Source organism: Orbicella faveolata, unplaced genomic scaffold, assembly GCF_042242905.1.
Source record: "Orbicella faveolata isolate gen_17 unplaced genomic scaffold, um_ofav_v1 contig_25, whole genome shotgun sequence".
NCBI classification, from domain to species: domain Eukaryota; kingdom Metazoa; phylum Cnidaria; class Anthozoa; order Scleractinia; family Merulinidae; genus Orbicella; species Orbicella faveolata.
In genome coordinates, this window is record NW_028301553.1 from 15898385 (window position 1) to 15917500 (window position 19116).

Genomic DNA, 19116 nt, shown 5'->3' on the forward strand with positions numbered 1-19116 from the left:
GTGATATCACTGATATGCATTTTGTGTTTATGTAGTTTCCTTGCTTCTTTTTGTTGCTGTTGTTCGATTCATTCGGTTTGGTGATCATGACATGCTTGTTGGTGAATTTCTCTGAAGGTTATTGAGTCGAGTAGATGATTAGTATTCTATGGGAGCTCCGCTTTTAGGCTTGGCTAAATTTATATATTATTTTTCCTTCGAATTTCGAAATTATCAAGATCTGTTCGGTCTATAATTTGTTCAAACTGAACATGTAATGACAATGATCGATTCGAAAAGAAAAAACGAAAAATTAGTCGTCATTGTCCTGGGTTCGAAACCTCTTCTGTGCCGCTAGTTGGAGTCAGTTCGGTCTTCCTGAAATCAACCCCTCACTCTTTGTGAATACCCAACTTGGCAGTCTTCAATCAGTTGGGATTTTTAAACAAGTTTTCAGAGGTTTTAGTCTATGAGAAGGAATAACAACATTTGTTTGCTTATTTCAGTGTACCGAATGAAACTCCTCGACACCAAGGGATTGATTGATTGATTGGTTGGTTTCTTTATTTATTCTATTTGTAATGCCATGTCATACTAAACAAATTAGTATAAGTAATAGCACGGCAGGCTGTCCAATTCGGAATTAATTCGATGAAAAAATTCCCGAGGAGTGACAAAACTGGACGAACCCGGAGACAGAGTCCAATGTGGCAATAAGAAGAATGTTTTGAATGAAATTATTTCCAAATTGGACTAGGATGTTGCTGTATTACCTGTCATTATATTGCGTGGGGAGCCGTCCAAATTACTTGTTATAATTTCGACATTACCAAAACTAAATATTAATTTCGAGAGATTTCAAAATTAGGCAACTTCAACAACGATGACTCTAACACCGAGGAATAGCGAAATAAAAAATGAATTTATATTTTACCTTCGAATTGAATTTCGCCGTTGTCTAGATCTGTTCACTGCTCTTACATTGGTCTTAGAACTCGCCCAACGTTCAATTCCAAATAAAGATACGAAAATTTCAAGTTCCCCAAAATACGCAGAACTTCGTCGTTTCACGTCGCTAGGGAACTTAAGTAACGACAACGATGAACCTGAAGACAGCGCTTCGTAAAAACGAATTTATAGTTAAACTGAATTGTCTAGATGTGTTTAGCGCGCCAATTACTCACAGAAAAATGTAAATGCCAGCATTAAATTTCAAATGGAAATAAGAAACATTAGCCGCCGGCGTTCGCACTCTCCACAATACGCAGAATTTAGTCATTTCACGTTGTTGTCTTGCAAAAGACGGCTAAGAAATGTACAAAGATTTATAACGCACGTACACAGCCATTGTTCTCCTAATTAAACCTTTTATTTAGTTGTTTCCTCTTCGTCGTCACCGTTCGTGGTTTGGTCCCTATTAATAAAATGACAAATAATTGCGCACAACGGGGAACGCGCTTTTTCAGGATTTTGAGGCATGTTGTAATTATAAATTAAACCTGAATACTGAAATAAAAAGACTGTTAATTGTAGTAGCCTATCGTAAACATGCCATGACGATATTCCATATTCGTTTTCTGTGACAAGTATTTCAAACTACTTCTAGGTTACAAAACTTGAAATTTTTTTGACATGTATTCCTTCGGGATTTTAACGCAATAGTAATATTCATATTACGCTTCAGCCCCGCTCAACCCCGTTCGCGTGTAAATGTTAGTATGAAGAAAAACTGACTTTACAATTAAGCCATAAAGGTAAAACATTGAAATATTTACTGCAACATGAGCGTTAAAGATGGCAACAGACTTCTACTGATTCGATATGGTACATCAGTTTCGTTCTCAAACAAAATTCACTGATCAGCAGTAGCAATGTTGCTGAGTGTTCGCAGGTGAAACTCAAATTTCTAAAAATGAGTATCACGACGCGAGTGAACTGTTAGACGAACACTGTTGCTCCAGCCTTCGATGTCGCTGTTCAGTGTAGCGTCATTTCCTTGTGGCTTGGAAAAAATACTTCGTATTGTGTTCATGACAGCGCGTCGAATGTTTCTCATCTTCCAGCAGTAAACTAAAGGATTTAAAGACGAATTAAGAAACAACAGAGTCCAAGAAAAGTAGTAAAATCTAACCATGGGAATGGTATATGCATTGTGCAGCAACAAATTAAGAAGAAACCTACAATACTCTGGAAGATAACAAATTAAAAATACAAAATATATGAAAAATGTACCGACGGCAGATTTTCTCTGCCTCGCAGCATTCGCTCGTTCTCCATTCCGTGTTTCTTGTTGCGGTACTTGCAGAACGTTAATCTGGTTTGTGTGTCGTCGCACAGTGATATATATTTTGCAATAAATAATTGCTGTACAAATAAAACAAAGACCCATCGTGACGGCTAAAACTACACTGGTTATCTCGTTGATTGGGATGAAACGGAACGTCAGTATAGATGAAAGAATTATACTGAACACCCATATTGAGATCACCACTGCAACAACACGCTTGTGAGTCACAAGTGCCTGGTATCTGAGATGAAGCTGAATCGCTAAGAGCCTGTCTACACTTATGGCCACAACGCCAAAGAATGAGGTCCAACTAAATATATTTGTGAAGAAGGAATACAACTTGCCAGTGGAACTAGGGGGGAGCGTGTTTTTTAACAGCACGACCATAATTCCGATGTTAAAAGGTTGGGCCACTAATCCAACAGCAAGATCAGAAACTGCCAGACTTAGAAGCAGTGCTTTCAGAGGCTTTGGCAGCGATAAGGTTTTTCTCATGGCGTGGATTGTTAAAATGTTCAACATGATGGCGGTGTAGGAAGAAAAGGCGTTGATCGCACAGTTAACAACGTACGTCGAAAAGTACGGGCTTTCAGTTGCTGCCATTGTTAAGCCTGTAATTTATAACAGAATTGACTGAGCGATGTTGAGCCTGACCGTGAAATGTAGCTTAGATCAGTCTTCCCTCGAGCATCAGACGGTTTAAGATCGTCAAGCGTTTAAAGCCGCTTAAATTGACTACTTCCCTTTTTGAACCGATAAAACTGGCTTCAAAATTGCCACCTGTTTCCTGCAAAGGAAACAAATGTCCAAAACAGATGCAAATTTGTTGTACTATTGTATTATTTACATGTAATAATTTCACCTTGAAGAGATTAGGTAAATCTATTCTTATACTATTGTTTAAATGGTTTAATTTTGGGTTTCTTCCTCAATTAATCTATCCATCTATCTCTTTACAAATGCGTTACTAAAAGGAGAATTTTGCTGTTTTAGGGGGAAAATTGTTGAGATTCGTTGTTATATCTCGTTTTTAATATATATGAAAATTAGAACGAATGTCCAACCCTTTATTTGCATGACAAAAAAACAAAACATCTTAATTCGAATCCTAGGTCACGATTTTTCGAAACATCACAATGGGAAGCCAGACTACAACCGTGAATTATATTTTAGACCGATTTCTACTTTCTATTTATTAAACTGATTTATTAAAATCGCCGAAAACAACAAAATATAATGTAAATAAAGTTTTGGAAGGAAACGAATTGTTGCTGGGACAGCATTTTAATGAAGAGCAGATGGTAGTGAAATTAAATTAGTTGCTGTCACTCTAATTGATCAAGAAAAACTAGTTGCCACAGGTACATTGTATTATTTATTGACGTTCACTGCTTGCTTCGTAAATTGTAAACTTTATCATCCTCCTTTGAAAATAAAACCACCGCTATAATCAGGCAAACTTTTAAGCCATTAACAAGGACAACAAGATGTTAAGTTCTGTGACAGGCTAACCCGTGTGTCTAGACAATTAGGCCTGCCTTTTATTTGAACTTCAGCACTTGTCTTTAAAGCCATTAGCAACCTTTCAAAAAAGCCTGTTAAGTGGCGATCGATTGCACGCAAAAGGCCGCTTAACAGGAGCGAAAAACAACCCATCATCGAGGCCACATTATATCCTGCTCTTTTTCCCAGTTTTAATTCTGGGATACATTGAATATTTCGTCTGCTTTACTTCCTCCTTATTCAGTTCTTTTTATTTTCCTTCGCCAAATTTCTCCTAAAGCTGCTTATGTACATAAAGTATGTAAATATTTTAATGTGTTTGCCTGCGGGTTGTGTACCGACCTAAACTTGCATTAACGTATTAGAAAAACTTGCTACCCGCCTTCTTTTACTGTGTAGTTATTTCAAGTATCAAACCCCTCTCTTCTTTTAAGTTGTACACAGATATCTGTATGTGGAGCGAATTGGAGACATAAAGCTTGTCGTTGTTGATATAAATCGAATATAAAGACCTCATACATCATTAGCATAAGTGAGGACACAATTTACATTGCAGATGCTTAACCAATTTTTGCCTTTTAGTTTATGGCTTCAAATGTTGCACGGAGCCATTTAGACTTCGATTCCGTGAACACTTATCATTATTAGCAAGTGATGGTTTCTACAGATTTGCTTTCTTTATTAAAGTAAAAATTGTAATGTCAAAATAGAGGCAGATGTTTCCGGGCAAAATCGATTTTCTATTATCCCTTCCTTCACTGAATCACGCACAAGTTGACAACACTTCCAATTACATGAAATGTGTCATCCGGGAGTGTTTTCTGTCAAATGATTCATCAGTGCATTCCCAGACTTAGGAAGAAATTTCAGAAAGTCATCAATAAAAGTTATAGTTTGGAACACTGGTAAAATATTGATCATGAAAACGTTCGCGCCATGCAATTACGAAAGGTCTTGATTTTTGTGCTTGTGTTTCACCGCAACACCTAAAGCTGACTGACTAATGCGACTTTCGTTCAAGAATTTTGTTGTTTCTTATTACGGGAAGCTAGCAAGAAAACCGGGGGTTTAATTTATTGCAAAAACCGAACTAATGTTAATAGGCTCACGTCAGAGAGTTAGCCATTCACTCACTGCACAAATTGAAGGTCACGAAATTGATAGAGTGCTCCACCCCAAATTCTTAGGAGTCTGCATCGATCAAAATCTTTCGTGGTCCAAAGATGTTAATGAGACTGCCAAAGTTATCTCCTCTGGTACAGGTGCACTTAAAAGGTTGAGGCTGTTCATATGCGAAGATACAGCTATATTGCTATATAGAGCTATTATCGAACCACATTTTGATTATTGCTGTCCTGTGTGGGACGGTCTCAACAACGAGTTAGCAGACAAATTACAAAAACTACAAAATCGCGCGATTAGGGTCATCACAAAGTCTGATTACCATTCTAACGCTACGTTCCCACGCGTTAAGCTAGGATGGGATAATCGCTATATCAGAAGGAAAAAGCAAAAATTGAAATTAATGTTTAAAACTATAAATGATCAGTCTCCGGAGAACCTGAAAGGCCTATTTAAACCCTTCAGCACGGACTACGGACTCAGAAATATTGAAAACAAATTAGCTCTGCCTAAGCCCCGACCCGGCGATATTTTTAAACGTAGTTTCTGCTACAGTGGAGCACATTTGTAGAATAGCCTTCCATCTAACGTCAGAGCCATTAGATCTGTTATTAACTTTAAAAATGAGATTAATCGTCAAATGTCCTCCTCGTACTCCCACACGGCAAACATGTAAATCATTTTTTTTTTAAATCTCAATATTGTAACTAATGTTTTTACCGTGTTTAAATAAAGTGTGTGTGCATGTAGCTTTCCAGCTCGCACTTCAATTGCACTATCTCGGTTGGGTTAACTGCCCAGCTTGAAGGGGGAGGGGGGGGGGGTGTTCCACTATATGGGCTATATAGGCATGTGTGGCCCTAAAGGGTATGCTTTTTTTTTTTGCCATTTTGGTCAGAAATAGGGTATTCATTTTGGCCCTTTTGGTCATAGGGTATGGTTTTTACACTCTAGTCTTGAAGTGGGTATGTTTTTTTTTAGAAGAAGCTACTTTTTTATCATTATCGATCATCAGCAAAAGCCCTTCACGATGCCTTTAACATGGATTGAACAAAGGAATAAGTTATAGGGCAGGCCTGAAACAGGGTATTGATTTAAGGGCCATTAAAATTTTGCTCACTTCATAAATAGGGTAAGGAAAATCACAGATTTTGGTCTTAAATAGGGTAAGGGTTTTGGGAAGCGGGCCGCACACCCCTACCCAACTTAACCGGGGCTTACCTCCCCGTGGGCCTCTATCCGGCTTGATACGTAATCTTTTACTTTGATAAACAGGCACGTAGTTGCAGTTTCAAAGGTTTGTTCTTATGGATACTGAAAGGTACATACGCACCGAACATCTTAAAAAGATATATTCCCTCCATTTCGTCTAGATCCCATTTATCAAATCCCGAACTGGTCTGTAAGGTATCATGATAGGTGGATTTTTACGAAAAATGCGAAAACCCTTTTTTTGGCTGTTCAAATTGAGAAGACTGAGATAAATATTTTGCAAAAAGACTGGGGGAAAGGGCTTTTTTACTTTTTAAGTTAAAGCAAAAAAACAATTTTTGAATATTGTTAACCCCTTACAGCGCGTTGACACCTCTAATTAAAATTCACCGCCAGTTGTCACAAGTAACGCGAATTGCGGTGTGATATTTCATTTGTGCACGCGAACTGTTCTTGATCTGGTTGTTTCATCGCAAGTTGGCTTTCGTTCTTGTCAAATTTTCTTTATGTCAGGACGAAAAATTCTTGGCCATTTTCGTCTTCGAAGAGACCGCCGAAGAGGCGAAAATCTGGTGGAACCCACAGGTTCAGCGTCGAACTAGATCTTTGGCTCTGAGCGACCGTGGGTCGCACTGTAACCAAGAAGAAAGGTTGAAGGAACTCGAGGACACTAGTCCCGCCAATGAAGCTAAAGGACAAAATACAACAAGTGCTAGTCGCACGAAATTGTTGTAGAACGGACGCGATTCCGAAACTTCCACAACGAGAGAGTCAAGCGCAGATGTAGATGTTGACGATGTAGACCTCGAGATTTCCTCTTTTTCATGTTTTTTGGCTTCACGAGGCATGGTTTCAAAAAAACGTCTGGAGAACGAAGGAGCCTAAACTTAAGCAACATAATACCAATGCCGCCGACGAAATCTTTTAAGTAAAAGATCACGGCAGTTTAACTTGTAGTTTGTCCCTTCTCGGACGACTTCACTGCGACGCGGGTTTCCGCGCCAGAATATTAGTCGTCTGTTTATTTCAAGTTGTCATAACCCATTGTTGTGGTAAACTGACCCATGCCGACATCTGTCAGTGCGGAGGGGATTTTTAACACCTATTCATACAAATCTCATAAAAGGTTTTTGGTGTTTTTCTCGATAAAATAAAACTGCATATAAGGACGAACATTTTTAGTTCGTTTACGCGCGTCTTCCGATGGAATTGGCTGAAAATCGGCAGGTATGTTCTAGGATACCTCCTTCCAAAAATCGTGTCGGGCTTTGTTTAGTTTCGCTTCCGTTTCAAAGTTATGGCCTCTTTTGTAGAAGGAAACGTCCGCATTAAAAATATCAAAGTTGAGGAGGGTGTAGAAAAAAAACCAAATCACATCTGGAAAATCGCAGACACGATTTTTGAGGGTGATGTGTGAGAAAACATTTCCGATGTAAATCGCGCCGCTCCGATAATTCACGCGCGGAAGCGAACCAGTTTAAGCAAAGCAGTGTTTCTGGGTATCTCTTTTAATATCACTGCCACAATAACTTTTTAGAAAATTTCATAGATATGATTGTATTCTATAACTATTAAGCTTTCAGAAAATGTATAGGTTGATGGGGTTTTCTTTCAAAGCGCCGGCGTAAGAGCGCGATTTCCAAACACTGTCAATCCACCTACCATGATACCTTAAGGAATTATCTCTTTGAAATAAAAATCATTACTTAGTTCCTAGGATATGTGGGTAGGTTTCACATACTTAAGGCTCTAATATTCATAAGGTAAACGCGCAAACTCTAGCATTCTTGGGTGGAGACGTGAATAAATTAACAATTTCGTGTGTAATTGTAATTGTTGAGCTTTCTTCCTTGTACAGCCTTCTCTTGAGCTTTCGCTCAAGGGGGGAGGGGGAAGGGGAAGGGGTGCTTCCATTAAAACCTTTACCCTTTGTGAACCAAAATCTGCGATTTTCCCTACCCTATTTATGACCTGATCAAAATTCGATACCCTATTTAAGACCTGCCGTAAAATAAATTCCCTAGTTCAGACCGATGTGAAGGGCTTTAGTTGATGGTCTTATCGATGATGAAAAAGTAGCTTCTTCTTTAAAAAAAAACATAACTACTTCAAGACTAGAGTTCAAAAGCCATACCCTACTTGAGACCAAAATAGCCAAATTCGATACCCTATTTCGCGACCTATTTCTGACCAAAAGGGCGTGGCTGCGATCTTAAAAGGAATTTTTTATGTTTGGGAAATCATCAGCCATAATTATCCCAGTTTACACCCTGATCTTCCAACGCTGAAATTCGACAGAGAAGAGCTGTGGCGAAGGCAAATCATCCTTGTATAGACTGTCCGTCAAGTCAGTCGGCTGCTGAGCAGTGACCCGGCTTTTTTCAACCGTCAGTGTAAAACGCAGACTGCGGGCCACGGACCGGGGGAAAAATGGAAAAATGCAGACTGAGGCCGCAGACCAGGGTAAAATGCAGACTGCAGACTGTTCAACTGAATCGAGCTACCATTAAGGTCAGCACACACGAAGGGACTAATTCCTGCGGCCAGTCCCTGAAACTAGCCGTGGGGATAAGTCCCATCGTGTGAACTAGCAGTTTTTACCACAATATCTAGTCGCAGGGACTAAAATTTGGTCTGGTTTGAATTTTTGATACAAGTCCCTGCGACTTGTTCCTCAAAACGCTTCGTGTGAACTGTTCGTGGGACAAGTCCCTGCGACCAGTCCCTTCGTGTAAACTCCTCAGGGGACTAGTTGCAGGGAGTAGTCCCCTCGTGTGTGCCGGCCTCTTTTGAGAGCTAATCGTAGACAGGCTAACCGGAGGGTTTTTCAGGCAAAACCTAAATAGTGATTCAGGCTAACCAGAGGGATATTCAGTCTAACCGCAGTGATATTCAGGCTAATCGGAGTGCAGACTTTCATTACGAGTAGCCTGACCTCTTAATGGTTGGCACTCGATAATGGGTTTACACGATATATACGTCAAATTCTGTAGTCTGCAGTCTGCACCTCAGTCTGCATTTTACCCCTGGTCTGCAGTCTGCAGTCTGCATTTCACAGTCTGCGTTTTACACTGACCGCTTTCTTCGATTACAGATGGCACTGACCCGAGCAAAGCTGAGCAACTTACTAACCCTCGTGGTTAAACCGCCTGAAAATTAGTCGTCGAGTTCTGAAATTAGGGAGTTTAAGCAACGACGACGACGACGCCGAGGACGACGCCTTACAACGCACGTGCACAGCTATTGTTTTGCTCGTCCACACTACGCCGGAGGAATTTGAAACTGCAACAGTCAGCGGTCATTTGTGTTTGAGTAAAACTCGGACTAGGGAATATCATGATTTTCGTGACGTCATCGTTTTCGAGAAGTTTCGTTTTCAAAGTGTTTTCTGTCCACACTAAAACGCAAAGCCAGCTTTTTCAAATTCCTCCGGTTTGAAGAGCGTTTTCGAAAAGCTCCGTTTTCGTGACGGATTAGAGTGGACGGAAGGCCTAACTGGAGAAATAAAACTCCGTTTTCAAACTCCTCCGGCGTTGTGTGGGCGGGGCCTGAAAAAGGTACCCCTTTCAGGCAGAGCCCCACCTTACAGGTAATTATGGGGAGTAGGCTCCCCGGCCGGGGGCTGTGAGTGCCATATCTTCAGCCAAACAGCGCTATTTGACTTTCCACAGGGGGTTCATCAGAACCCTTCGGAACCTTCCCCCCCTTATGCGCCTGATAAAGCAGGAAAATCTGTAAACCCATTTTTCCATTCTTACTACTAATTATGTGTCACGGAATCTACGTCTACAAAATAAGCGGTAAAGTAAACTGCAAGAATTCATTAGGCGTCTGCAATGGAAATAACGTTGTGTGACGAATGCTAATGATGTATGAGGCCTTTACAACAACAAGCTTTATTTCCCCTTTCGGTCCACATACAGATATTTGTGTATCAGTTCAGTATAGTTTGTACAGTGTAATTGTCCGGGTGAGAGTAGTTCTGAAAAGAACTGTTGTTGGTGACTGACGTTTTGACAACCTGAGTGGAAGTCATCTTCAGAGTCAAGTGAATAGTGTTTGTCAGTCGATGATGTTGTAAGTATGGTCCGTTGAACGTGATTGGTCAGTGTAGCCATGTTGGTATTGGCTGAAAGACTCGTGTAAAGTTTGTCATCAGCCATTAGTCGGTTTCGATCCGTCTATTGTTAGTCAAATTGGTCGGTTTTTGGTCCGTCCATTGCTAGTCAAATTAAGTCGGTCTGTTAGAATTCCGTTTGGGTTTGTAAGGCGCCGGTAGTTGTTGACATCTGTTAAGAGGCGTTTGTTCTAGGTTAGTGTACCAGCTTTCCAGAGTCAGTCATTGAAAACAGTTTGTACTGTAGGTTAAGTACTGAGCAGAGTCCCAGTCAATGTTGTGGTTTGTCAGTTGATGATGTACAGCAATGTGATTTTTGGCATCACCATTTCTCGTGGCTCGTTTGTGTTCAGTCAGTCTCGTTTAAGGTTTCCGACAAACGGGATTCTAACAGACCGACTAGAACAAACGTCTCTTAACACATGTCAACACCTACCGGTGCCTTACAAACGACTTATTCATGACAACAACAACAACAACAACAATAACTTTATTAATGTGTCAAATACATTCTAGCCGAGGATAAAAAACCCTCTACTAATAGGGGACACATAAAATAAATAAAGTAACGGAAACGAAACCGACAAACGGAATTCTAACAATTAACAAAGCCCTCAATTGAGCCCTCAGGGCTCAGTTAACAAAGTATAGCATATAGAGTGATTTAAGACAGTCTTGTCATGCTTTGATTTTCACTGCAACGCAACAGAGAGAAAGAAAACCGTCAGTATCTTTTAATATTTCAGGTACGTTACACTGCAAATGTTACTGACAACAGGTGCACAGTGACCAAAAGGTTAGTCTCCTTTGCAGCCATTTTTTGGGATGTCACACAGTGCTCCTCCCTCCTCCTTTGGCGGAGCATTGCGTGACATCCCAAAAATGGCTGCAAGGGAGACTATCACTAGGTGAAATCTCACCACTTTTTCTTCGTAAAGCCCATCTTTGAAGAACAACATATAGGGAGTCTTTTGATCGGAACGATACCCCATGATTGCCAGCATCCCATTTAGGTCATAACTGTCGCTGCCTCCATTAAAGAACTTCCAGTCATCAAAGCTGTTTACGATCCTTACGGCTGCCTTTTGTACATTGGTTTTGAATTTTTCGGCATCATCTGGCCTGCTCTTTTTTTTAAGATGGTCCACAATAGCACGTACGTATTTTTTGAGATGGTTATTGTAGCTATCTTTATCCATATATTCACATTCCTTTAGGTTGCTTGCATCCACAAGATCACAAACAGAGACTACAGATTCTTCAGTATGATCCTCCTCTGGAGCTTCAGCAGACTTGTTTCCACCAATCATATTGTCATCCACTTTAGTGGATTCTGAGTAATGCTAAGGTAAGAAATGAAAACATTTTGGATAAAATTATTGAAGGTTAGTTTCCACCCAGACAAGTGACCAACCGTTTCTTTTTTATTAACTGCCCAGCCTAGGGCTGAACACAGTTCATGTTTCACTTTCAAAGTTAAGTCTTCATTTAGTTTTTTTTGTTGATGAACGCAGACCTATTCTCCTAAGGGGTGGAACATTTGACTCTTGATGGGAGGGGAGGGAGATTTTGAAAAAAACATCCTGCAAGGTGATACTAGTACCAAACAAAATTCATGCATACAACCACTGCCAAAAAAAAATTCATGCATGTCCATTGAGCCCCCCCAAAAGTATGTTAAAAAGATAAAAACTATCATTTAAACACATTAGGAAAAACATTCCTGGTAGGAAAGAGTTAAAAAATGCATATACCAAATCACCCATCCCCACCCCACCCCTGTCAAAAGTCAAATGGTCCACCTCTAATCGGCCAACTCCTTGGATTTGGATAGGCTTCAAATGAACAACAAAGATATTCAATCTTAATTTAAGGTGGTTCAATAGGGTAATCGTAAATGGTGTTGCACTCGCAAGTGTTGTTTTGAATGCCCTTTGGCATTCATTTTTTTTTATACCCAATCCTCTCAAACGTATTACATGTAATAAGCAATGATTAAATAGTGTTTTACTATCATCTCTGTTAAAATTTTGGGTTTTAGTCTTGAATTATAAATGCCCAAACAAATGCTTTTTTTAATGGCTTTATTTGTGATTTTCTTGAATTTCCATCGGTGAAATCTTCCAAAATTTTCACACCACATGGCATCCTGCAGGATACGAATTTTACACACCAAAAAAGTAGGTTTGTACAGGCAATTTTTTCGATTTTTACAAATTTATGTTTTTTACTGCTGCAGAAAAATGTCCTTATAGATTTCCCTGAAAAACAAGCTCTTACTAAAGTAAAATATCTACTATCAGTCTGCCATATTTTACGAAATACTATCAAACGAAATGCGAGAAAATTCACTGTCACCCTTGACTAAAGTTTGTCAAAAATACTCTGCTGCACGTCATATTTTCGACTCTCTTCTTGGAGTTAAGAAATGTGATGAAACCCTCTCAGTCGTGTTTGATATAATAAAGCTCAACATTTGGTTTGCTCTTTCTTTTCTATTTTACTTACATGATTTCCTTCCACTTCATAGAATATACCGTCGTCTGTTACTTTCATTTTGAAACCATTGGTGAACATGTCATCATCTGCAAATTCCAAACGACAAGAAGAAACTCACCATGTAATATAGTAGGACTTGTCAAGATTTTTTCCTTTAATTATTTCCATAAATTTAAAGACAGTCACCCCTGTGTAGATACACTGGGGCCTGTGCCTGTAGGTACCAGCAGCGGGGACCTCGGAACCTTGTGTTTGCAAAGAAACAATATTCATGAAAGTAGCTAAGTACTACCCATACACACTCGGATTACGAAAACCAAAAATACAAGCAGTCTGGAAAATTATGTCATTTGTAGTGGTGTTTCTGGATTGCTAAATGGACTATGTTGCTCAGCTGGCGAGATCGATGACAACCTGGAAGCTGTAGAGGATGCTATGAGTGAATTCCAACAAGCTACTGAAACATCACAGTGTAGATGTGCTATATGCGTGGCCCAGGATGTGTAGACAATATGGCACATGTTTTTATGTTTCTTTTGATGCTTACTTTTTCTGTCAGTGAAGCCTTGTCAAGCCCAAACAGTGCTTGACCATTATGTCATAGTGTTTTCCATTGTATTTGCATACAAACAGTTAATTTAAAATTTGCAGTAGTTCTATCTCACATATTTTCATTGGAAGCCACCATTATGCAAATTCATATCACCGAACATCTTTCAATTAACTACCTTTAATTTGAAACCCAGCTTATAGCTTCCTTTCAAGGTGCAAAGCTGGTAATCATTGTTATACTTTACTACTCAATCCGTCCATTAAAATCCCTTGATACATAAGCAAGAACTGTTCAGTGCTGCTGGGAATTAAATAACACTTGGCCATCAGACCTTGTCCACCCAAATTTCTGAAATATTATTGTTCGAGATAGAATTTTACATTATAGTCGGACATCATGACTGCCCACTGCTTAGTATTTTAGTCAAAAAGATTTTGTCCTATGTTTGCTTTGCTTTAAAATAACCTGTCCAGCCAAAATAAAGATTTAAAAGGACAGATATCACACCTCATCATAAAAATTATTTCCCGAACACTGCTGTTATTTCCTGTTATTTCATTTTGAGGGTTGACGGTAAAAATATATTGATCTAGCTGTTCAAAACTACTAAGTAGATCTTTCACATGGAAAAATAGTGGCTTGAATACTTGTATTTGAATTGCATTATATCTGAAAATTATAAATTTTATTTCTTCAAAGTCACGAGTGTGTTAGTGATCGTGTTCGCAATAAATGTATGGTGTCAATTTCATCCACATTCACTTTGTCAGTCCTTCACATTTACACAGGGATTTAGTCGTATAGGAAGGTAATATTTTCACAAGTTACCATTCTATCTATTTTTTAAAAGCATGTTCAAATAAATTGCTGTATGTTTTCTTTGTGTGTATCTTCAGATGTTACAATCGATCGAGAATAAACAGCAGTGACGTGCAATGCAGACGGCTATGCGTTTGGAGTGTTTCCTTCAACTTTTAACACACTTTCTTGTCAAAACTATTTTTTCTAGAGGGTATGGGAGATGTACATAATACTTGTGAAAATTCCAGAGGGGTGTGTGTGTGTGTGTGTGTGGGGGGGGGGGGGGTATTTTTGTGTTCAAAAACTGGAAATTCTGGGGAGGAGGGGGCAGGGTTTGCGTGAAATTCCCTCCGTGGTGGGGGTATGGATATTTTCTAGAACTAGACATTTCAGAAAAAGATGTAAGTAGTTATATGACTTTGAAAACCACAACCTATCAAGATCTTTAATATGATGAATGAAGAGGATCAACACAACACCATTGGTCTGAATCAAACTATATTTACAAAAATATTCTTGGGTTGCACTGTCATGCAATAAAAAATTATTCAAAAACGATTCAGTGTATAATCCATCAATCAGCAGCTTCCCCCTGGAAGCCAACCTGGGAACCCAGGGGCATTTGTAGAGATTGTCAGATATTTGTTGCCCGAAGGGAAAATATCACATTTGTTCACAGAGATTGCACCCCTGGGGGCAGACTCTGGGGATTTGCTGACAACGGTATACCCTATTGACGATTCCTGGATGTTGTTCAAGGTATTCACTTCACGCCCAAATTTCGTGTACATTCCAGGGACTCACAGCACCCAAACTGATCATCATCTTTTCTCCATTTTTAGAAACAAAAAGAAAAGAAAGAAAGAAACTTTATTTACCGAGGGTAAAATACACTATTACTAGTAACCCGGTAGTTTACATAGTGGCCCTCAAAACCTTCAAAGAAAGTAAAAAATATATACAATACAACTATTTGGTCAAGTGGAGCCAACTGCACTGAAATACAACAAACTTTAAATGAGGGTCTAGGCATTAAGCAAATAGCTGGTTTTTGTTGATTAACAGGAACACTGGTCCTTATTGTTGCACCAAGGGGGCAGGGAATTTGTCAGAATTCCTCTACCCTATACCCAGGGGGATTTGATGAGGTTTGAATGGGCATTTGGACAAATTCCCCAGGGTCCCCAGGGGTGGGCTACAGGGGGAGGCCGCTGATTGATGCAAAAAGTCAAGAAATTGTGATGTTATAGGAGATAAATAAAGAAGACACTTCCCCAAGATTTAGGTCTGCACGTTTTCCCAAACTTGAAATATTCGTCGAAATATTCTGCACAAATTTACAGAGTCCAGTATGGAACCGCCATGTTGGTCCTCCGTCGTACACCAACCCGTCCAACATGGCGGCAGGAAAATAGTGTTAACATTTGGAACCTACTTTGGCTATCTAGGCGCCTGATTATCTGAACTGACCAAGCCAACGTTTAAATAAGCATTTTTCCTAATGCTTTGACTTCTAAAAAGGCTAAAAATTACGAGATAAGTGTATATTTTTCGACAAACGCGTTGATAGCTCTTTGTCACGCATGGCCATAACTCTGAAATTTAAAAGGTGCTTGTTTTCAGACGAAGCAAGCTATTGAGCTGAAAAGTTGTTAACAGATATAAATTAGCCCCCTGTAATGTCTGATGAGGATAAAAACTTTGGTGGCTCTTTAATTTTGGATTTTAAAGAATGATGACGTCACGTGCAAACCAAGAATATATTCTAGACACAAATACCGTAATCCCAAGAAAACAACATTATAAAAACGATCACAAAGAGCTTAGGTAAAAATCTTTCGGGTGAAGATGTCCTTGTAGATAATCATGATGTCGATGGATGAAGATTATTGTAGGGAAAGTCCGCCGCGGTCGAAGGTCACATGTCACATAGCCTGCGAGCAAGCTCACTTTTGAATCACACGCGCGAGCGGCGAAGAGCAAAGCGATCCGGCGGGAAGGAGTCTGGTGAAGAGGCGCCAAGAAAGTGAGCCTGCCCTTGCCTGCCCTCAGGTCTCTGTAATTTTTGAGTTATTTTTTTGTAAAAAAAAATACCTCTTAGTCGGCGCGTCGGGTATGTTATGGACGGGTCAATGGGTGAGTGAGTGAGTGAGTGAGAGATGTATGTATGTCACACCAATCAGATTGGATCTACTATGAACAGCCAATCAAATTTCTTGTTGTTAAGGTAAATAATATGTGAGAAACACAAGGTATGTATAAACACAAGGACTTTGGTAATTGAAAAAAAAAAAGAATGACGTGTATGTTGCCGGTTTGTGATTTTTAGTCTGGTTTGGAGGGGAGTGGGACAGTTACATGCGTACATTGGGTTGTTTTAGAGTGCATAATTTTCAGTGTAATGGTGGCTAGTTATGAACGAGATGAGTCTTGAGTTTTGAAGCAGTTCATGAGTTAGTAGTAGGCAAATGGCACGAGATATTTTTATTTTTAATTACAAAGGGTAACTTGATACTTTTGTTTTTCACAAGGAGTTAATTCAATTAGAGGTCACGAATCGTCGGTTCTGGTTCTTAGGACATGTTTTAGAGGAGACGAGACTGTTTATATTTGAAGCAGTTCTAACGTTTACAATAGTAAGTGCAGGTAACGATTGTTTTGTTCTTATTGCATGCAAATATAACGAGATATTTTTATTTTTTAGTTACAATGGGTAATTTGACACTCTTGTTTTTCACAAGGTAGTAAATTCAATTAGAGCTGACGAATCGTCACACTTGTTCCCAGGAGATGATGTTGTTTTTCATATGGGAGTAAATTCAATTAGAACTTACAAGTTATCGGCTATTGTTCCCAGGTATTAAACAAAAAAGAAGCCTTCATTTCTAGAGTGTTTTTACGTCTCTGCAGTTGCAGTTTAACAGTTTTATTTGATGACATTCATTTTAGTCCGATATTTTTAAAGGTAAAAAGTATGAAAACTGTTCAAATGTTCTTTGAAGACCGCGTGGCGTCAAGTTAAAGTACATTTAATTAAATCAGACTTTCAATGTGTCAGAGAGGTTTTTTTCCTTTCTTTCTATTTTTGAGTTATTTTTTTGTCGGCGCGTCGGGTATGTTATGGACGGTTCAATGGAGGAGTGAGTGAGTGAGTGAGAGATGTATGTATGTCACACCAATCAGATTGGATCTACTATAAACAGCCAATCAAATTCCTTGTTGTAAAGGTAAATGGTATGTGAGAAGATTTGATCTCGATAGAGTTCAGAACGGCCATATTTATTCTTCTATAAAAGAGGAGGAAGTATTCATATATTGGGTTTACTTCGACATTTTCTGTGGGTTAGGCTGAGGATTTTACTTAAATGAACGGGATGAGCCTTGAGGTTTGAAACAGTTCGAGAGTTAGTAGTATCCAAATGAACGGTATATTTTCATTTTTGGTTACAAAGGTAACTTGATACTTCTGCTTTTCACAAGGAGTAAATTTAATTAGAGGTCACGAATCGTCGCTTCTAGTTCTCAGGACATGTTTTAGAGGGGACGAGACTTCAGATTTGAAACAGTTCTAACGTTTACAATAGTAAGTGCGGGTAACGATTGTTTTGTTCTTGTTGCATGCAAATATAACGAGATATTTTTGTTTTTTAGTTACAAAGTGTAATTTGACACTCTTGTTTTTCACAAGGGAGAAAATTCAATTAGAGCGGACGAATCGTCACCACTCGTTCCCACGAGATGTTTGCTATCTTTAGGAACAAATGGTAACTTAACACTTTTGTTTTTTACATGGGAGTAAATTCAATTAGAGCTGACAAGTTATCGGTTATTGTTCCCAGGATATTAAACAAAAAAAGCTTTCATTTCTGGGCGGTTTTTAAGTCTCTGCAGTAGCAGTTTAATAGTTTTATTTGATGACATTCATTTCAGTCCGATATCTTCAAAGGTAAAAAGTATGAAAACTGTTGAAATGTTCTTTGAAGACTGCGCGGCACCAAGTTAAAGTGCAATTTAATTAAATCAGACTTTCAACGTGTCAGAGGTTTTTTTCTCTTTCTTTCTATTTTCAGTGAAGTTGTGTTGTGTTGTGTTGTGTAAAAAGGGTAAACGTACGACTCGTATAAAATGCGAAAAAGTCTCTAAATTAACTTAAGTATTTTTGAGCAAAAATTCCTCTTGGGGGCTGGACGGGTTATGTGATCGGTGAGTGAGGGAGTTATGCATGTGCGCGTGTCACACCAATCACAGTGCGGGTTGTATCAAAGAACGAATCAAATTGCCTGTTAGAAAATAAGATGGTATCTACATTAATCTGGAGACGTGTCAGATTACTTTAGTTTGTTCAGTCAAACATTCTATGGCTTACTATTTAGCTATCTTACTATCACCGATGTAACATCGCATGTACATCATAAATTCCCAGTTTGTTTCTTGCTGTACATCACAACCAAAAAAACTTGTCAAATTAACCAAATCGTTACTGTAAACAGCTCCATGAATGCTCCTATCTCCGACACTTCACACAAAAAAATAACTCTTGCACGCCTTGCGTGCCTATGTTTTCATTTCTACTTCGTCTGAGCGAAGTGAAATACCATTGGTCGAAAAGCGGGAAAGGCGAGAAAACTGTCAATCTATTATGTTTGATGAGGAGCGAATAAATCCTCATGGAGTCGGTAATTTACCGCACAATGGCTACGTTTTCACTAGGCCTATTAACTAGCTGAACATTCTTTCTGGGTGTTTGTTTACAGACCAAACTTTACTAGTTAAATGTGACAACTGTTTTCACTGGAAATTTAACCCAGAATTTGACCCGCTGACTCAGAAGATTCAAATTACAAAAGCGCGCAACTTTCAAAAATGGCTTAGAGAGGAAGCGCTTTTAATGACTTCTCTTGTATTGATTCTAGCGATATTTATGCGAAGGAGATCGAGAAGGAATTTTTTCCAGAGGACGCGGTTAATGTCCCCAGAAATGAGGAAGATGCGACGAAATGTTGTAATGCAGGAACTCGTTCTGCACGGCGAGGCCGTGTCATA

General features: G+C 39.1%; 2 protein-coding genes and 1 long non-coding RNA gene across 3 annotated transcripts in view; 1 reads left to right on the forward strand and 2 right to left on the reverse strand.

Moving 5' to 3' along the window:
* Positions 1-19116, forward strand: part of LOC149109147 (uncharacterized) — a 71714-nt gene that overhangs the window by 4779 nt on the left and 47819 nt on the right. The window lies entirely within an intron of this gene.
* LOC110052882 (octopamine receptor beta-1R-like) lies at positions 1327-3083 on the reverse strand. The gene has a single exon (XM_089294539.1). It carries the CDS (start codon positions 2867-2869, stop codon positions 1886-1888), a length of 984 nt encoding a protein of 327 aa, XP_089150665.1. The 5' UTR covers positions 2870-3083; the 3' UTR covers positions 1327-1885.
* LOC110052751 (translationally-controlled tumor protein homolog) lies at positions 10695-12827 on the reverse strand. Its single transcript, XM_020758918.2, has 3 exons — positions 12729-12827; positions 11141-11563; positions 10695-10915 (listed from the first exon to the last, which is right to left on the reverse strand). The coding sequence occupies exons 1-3, from the start codon at positions 12795-12797 to the stop codon at positions 10913-10915; spliced, it is 495 nt and encodes a 164-aa protein (XP_020614577.2). The 5' UTR covers positions 12798-12827; the 3' UTR covers positions 10695-10912.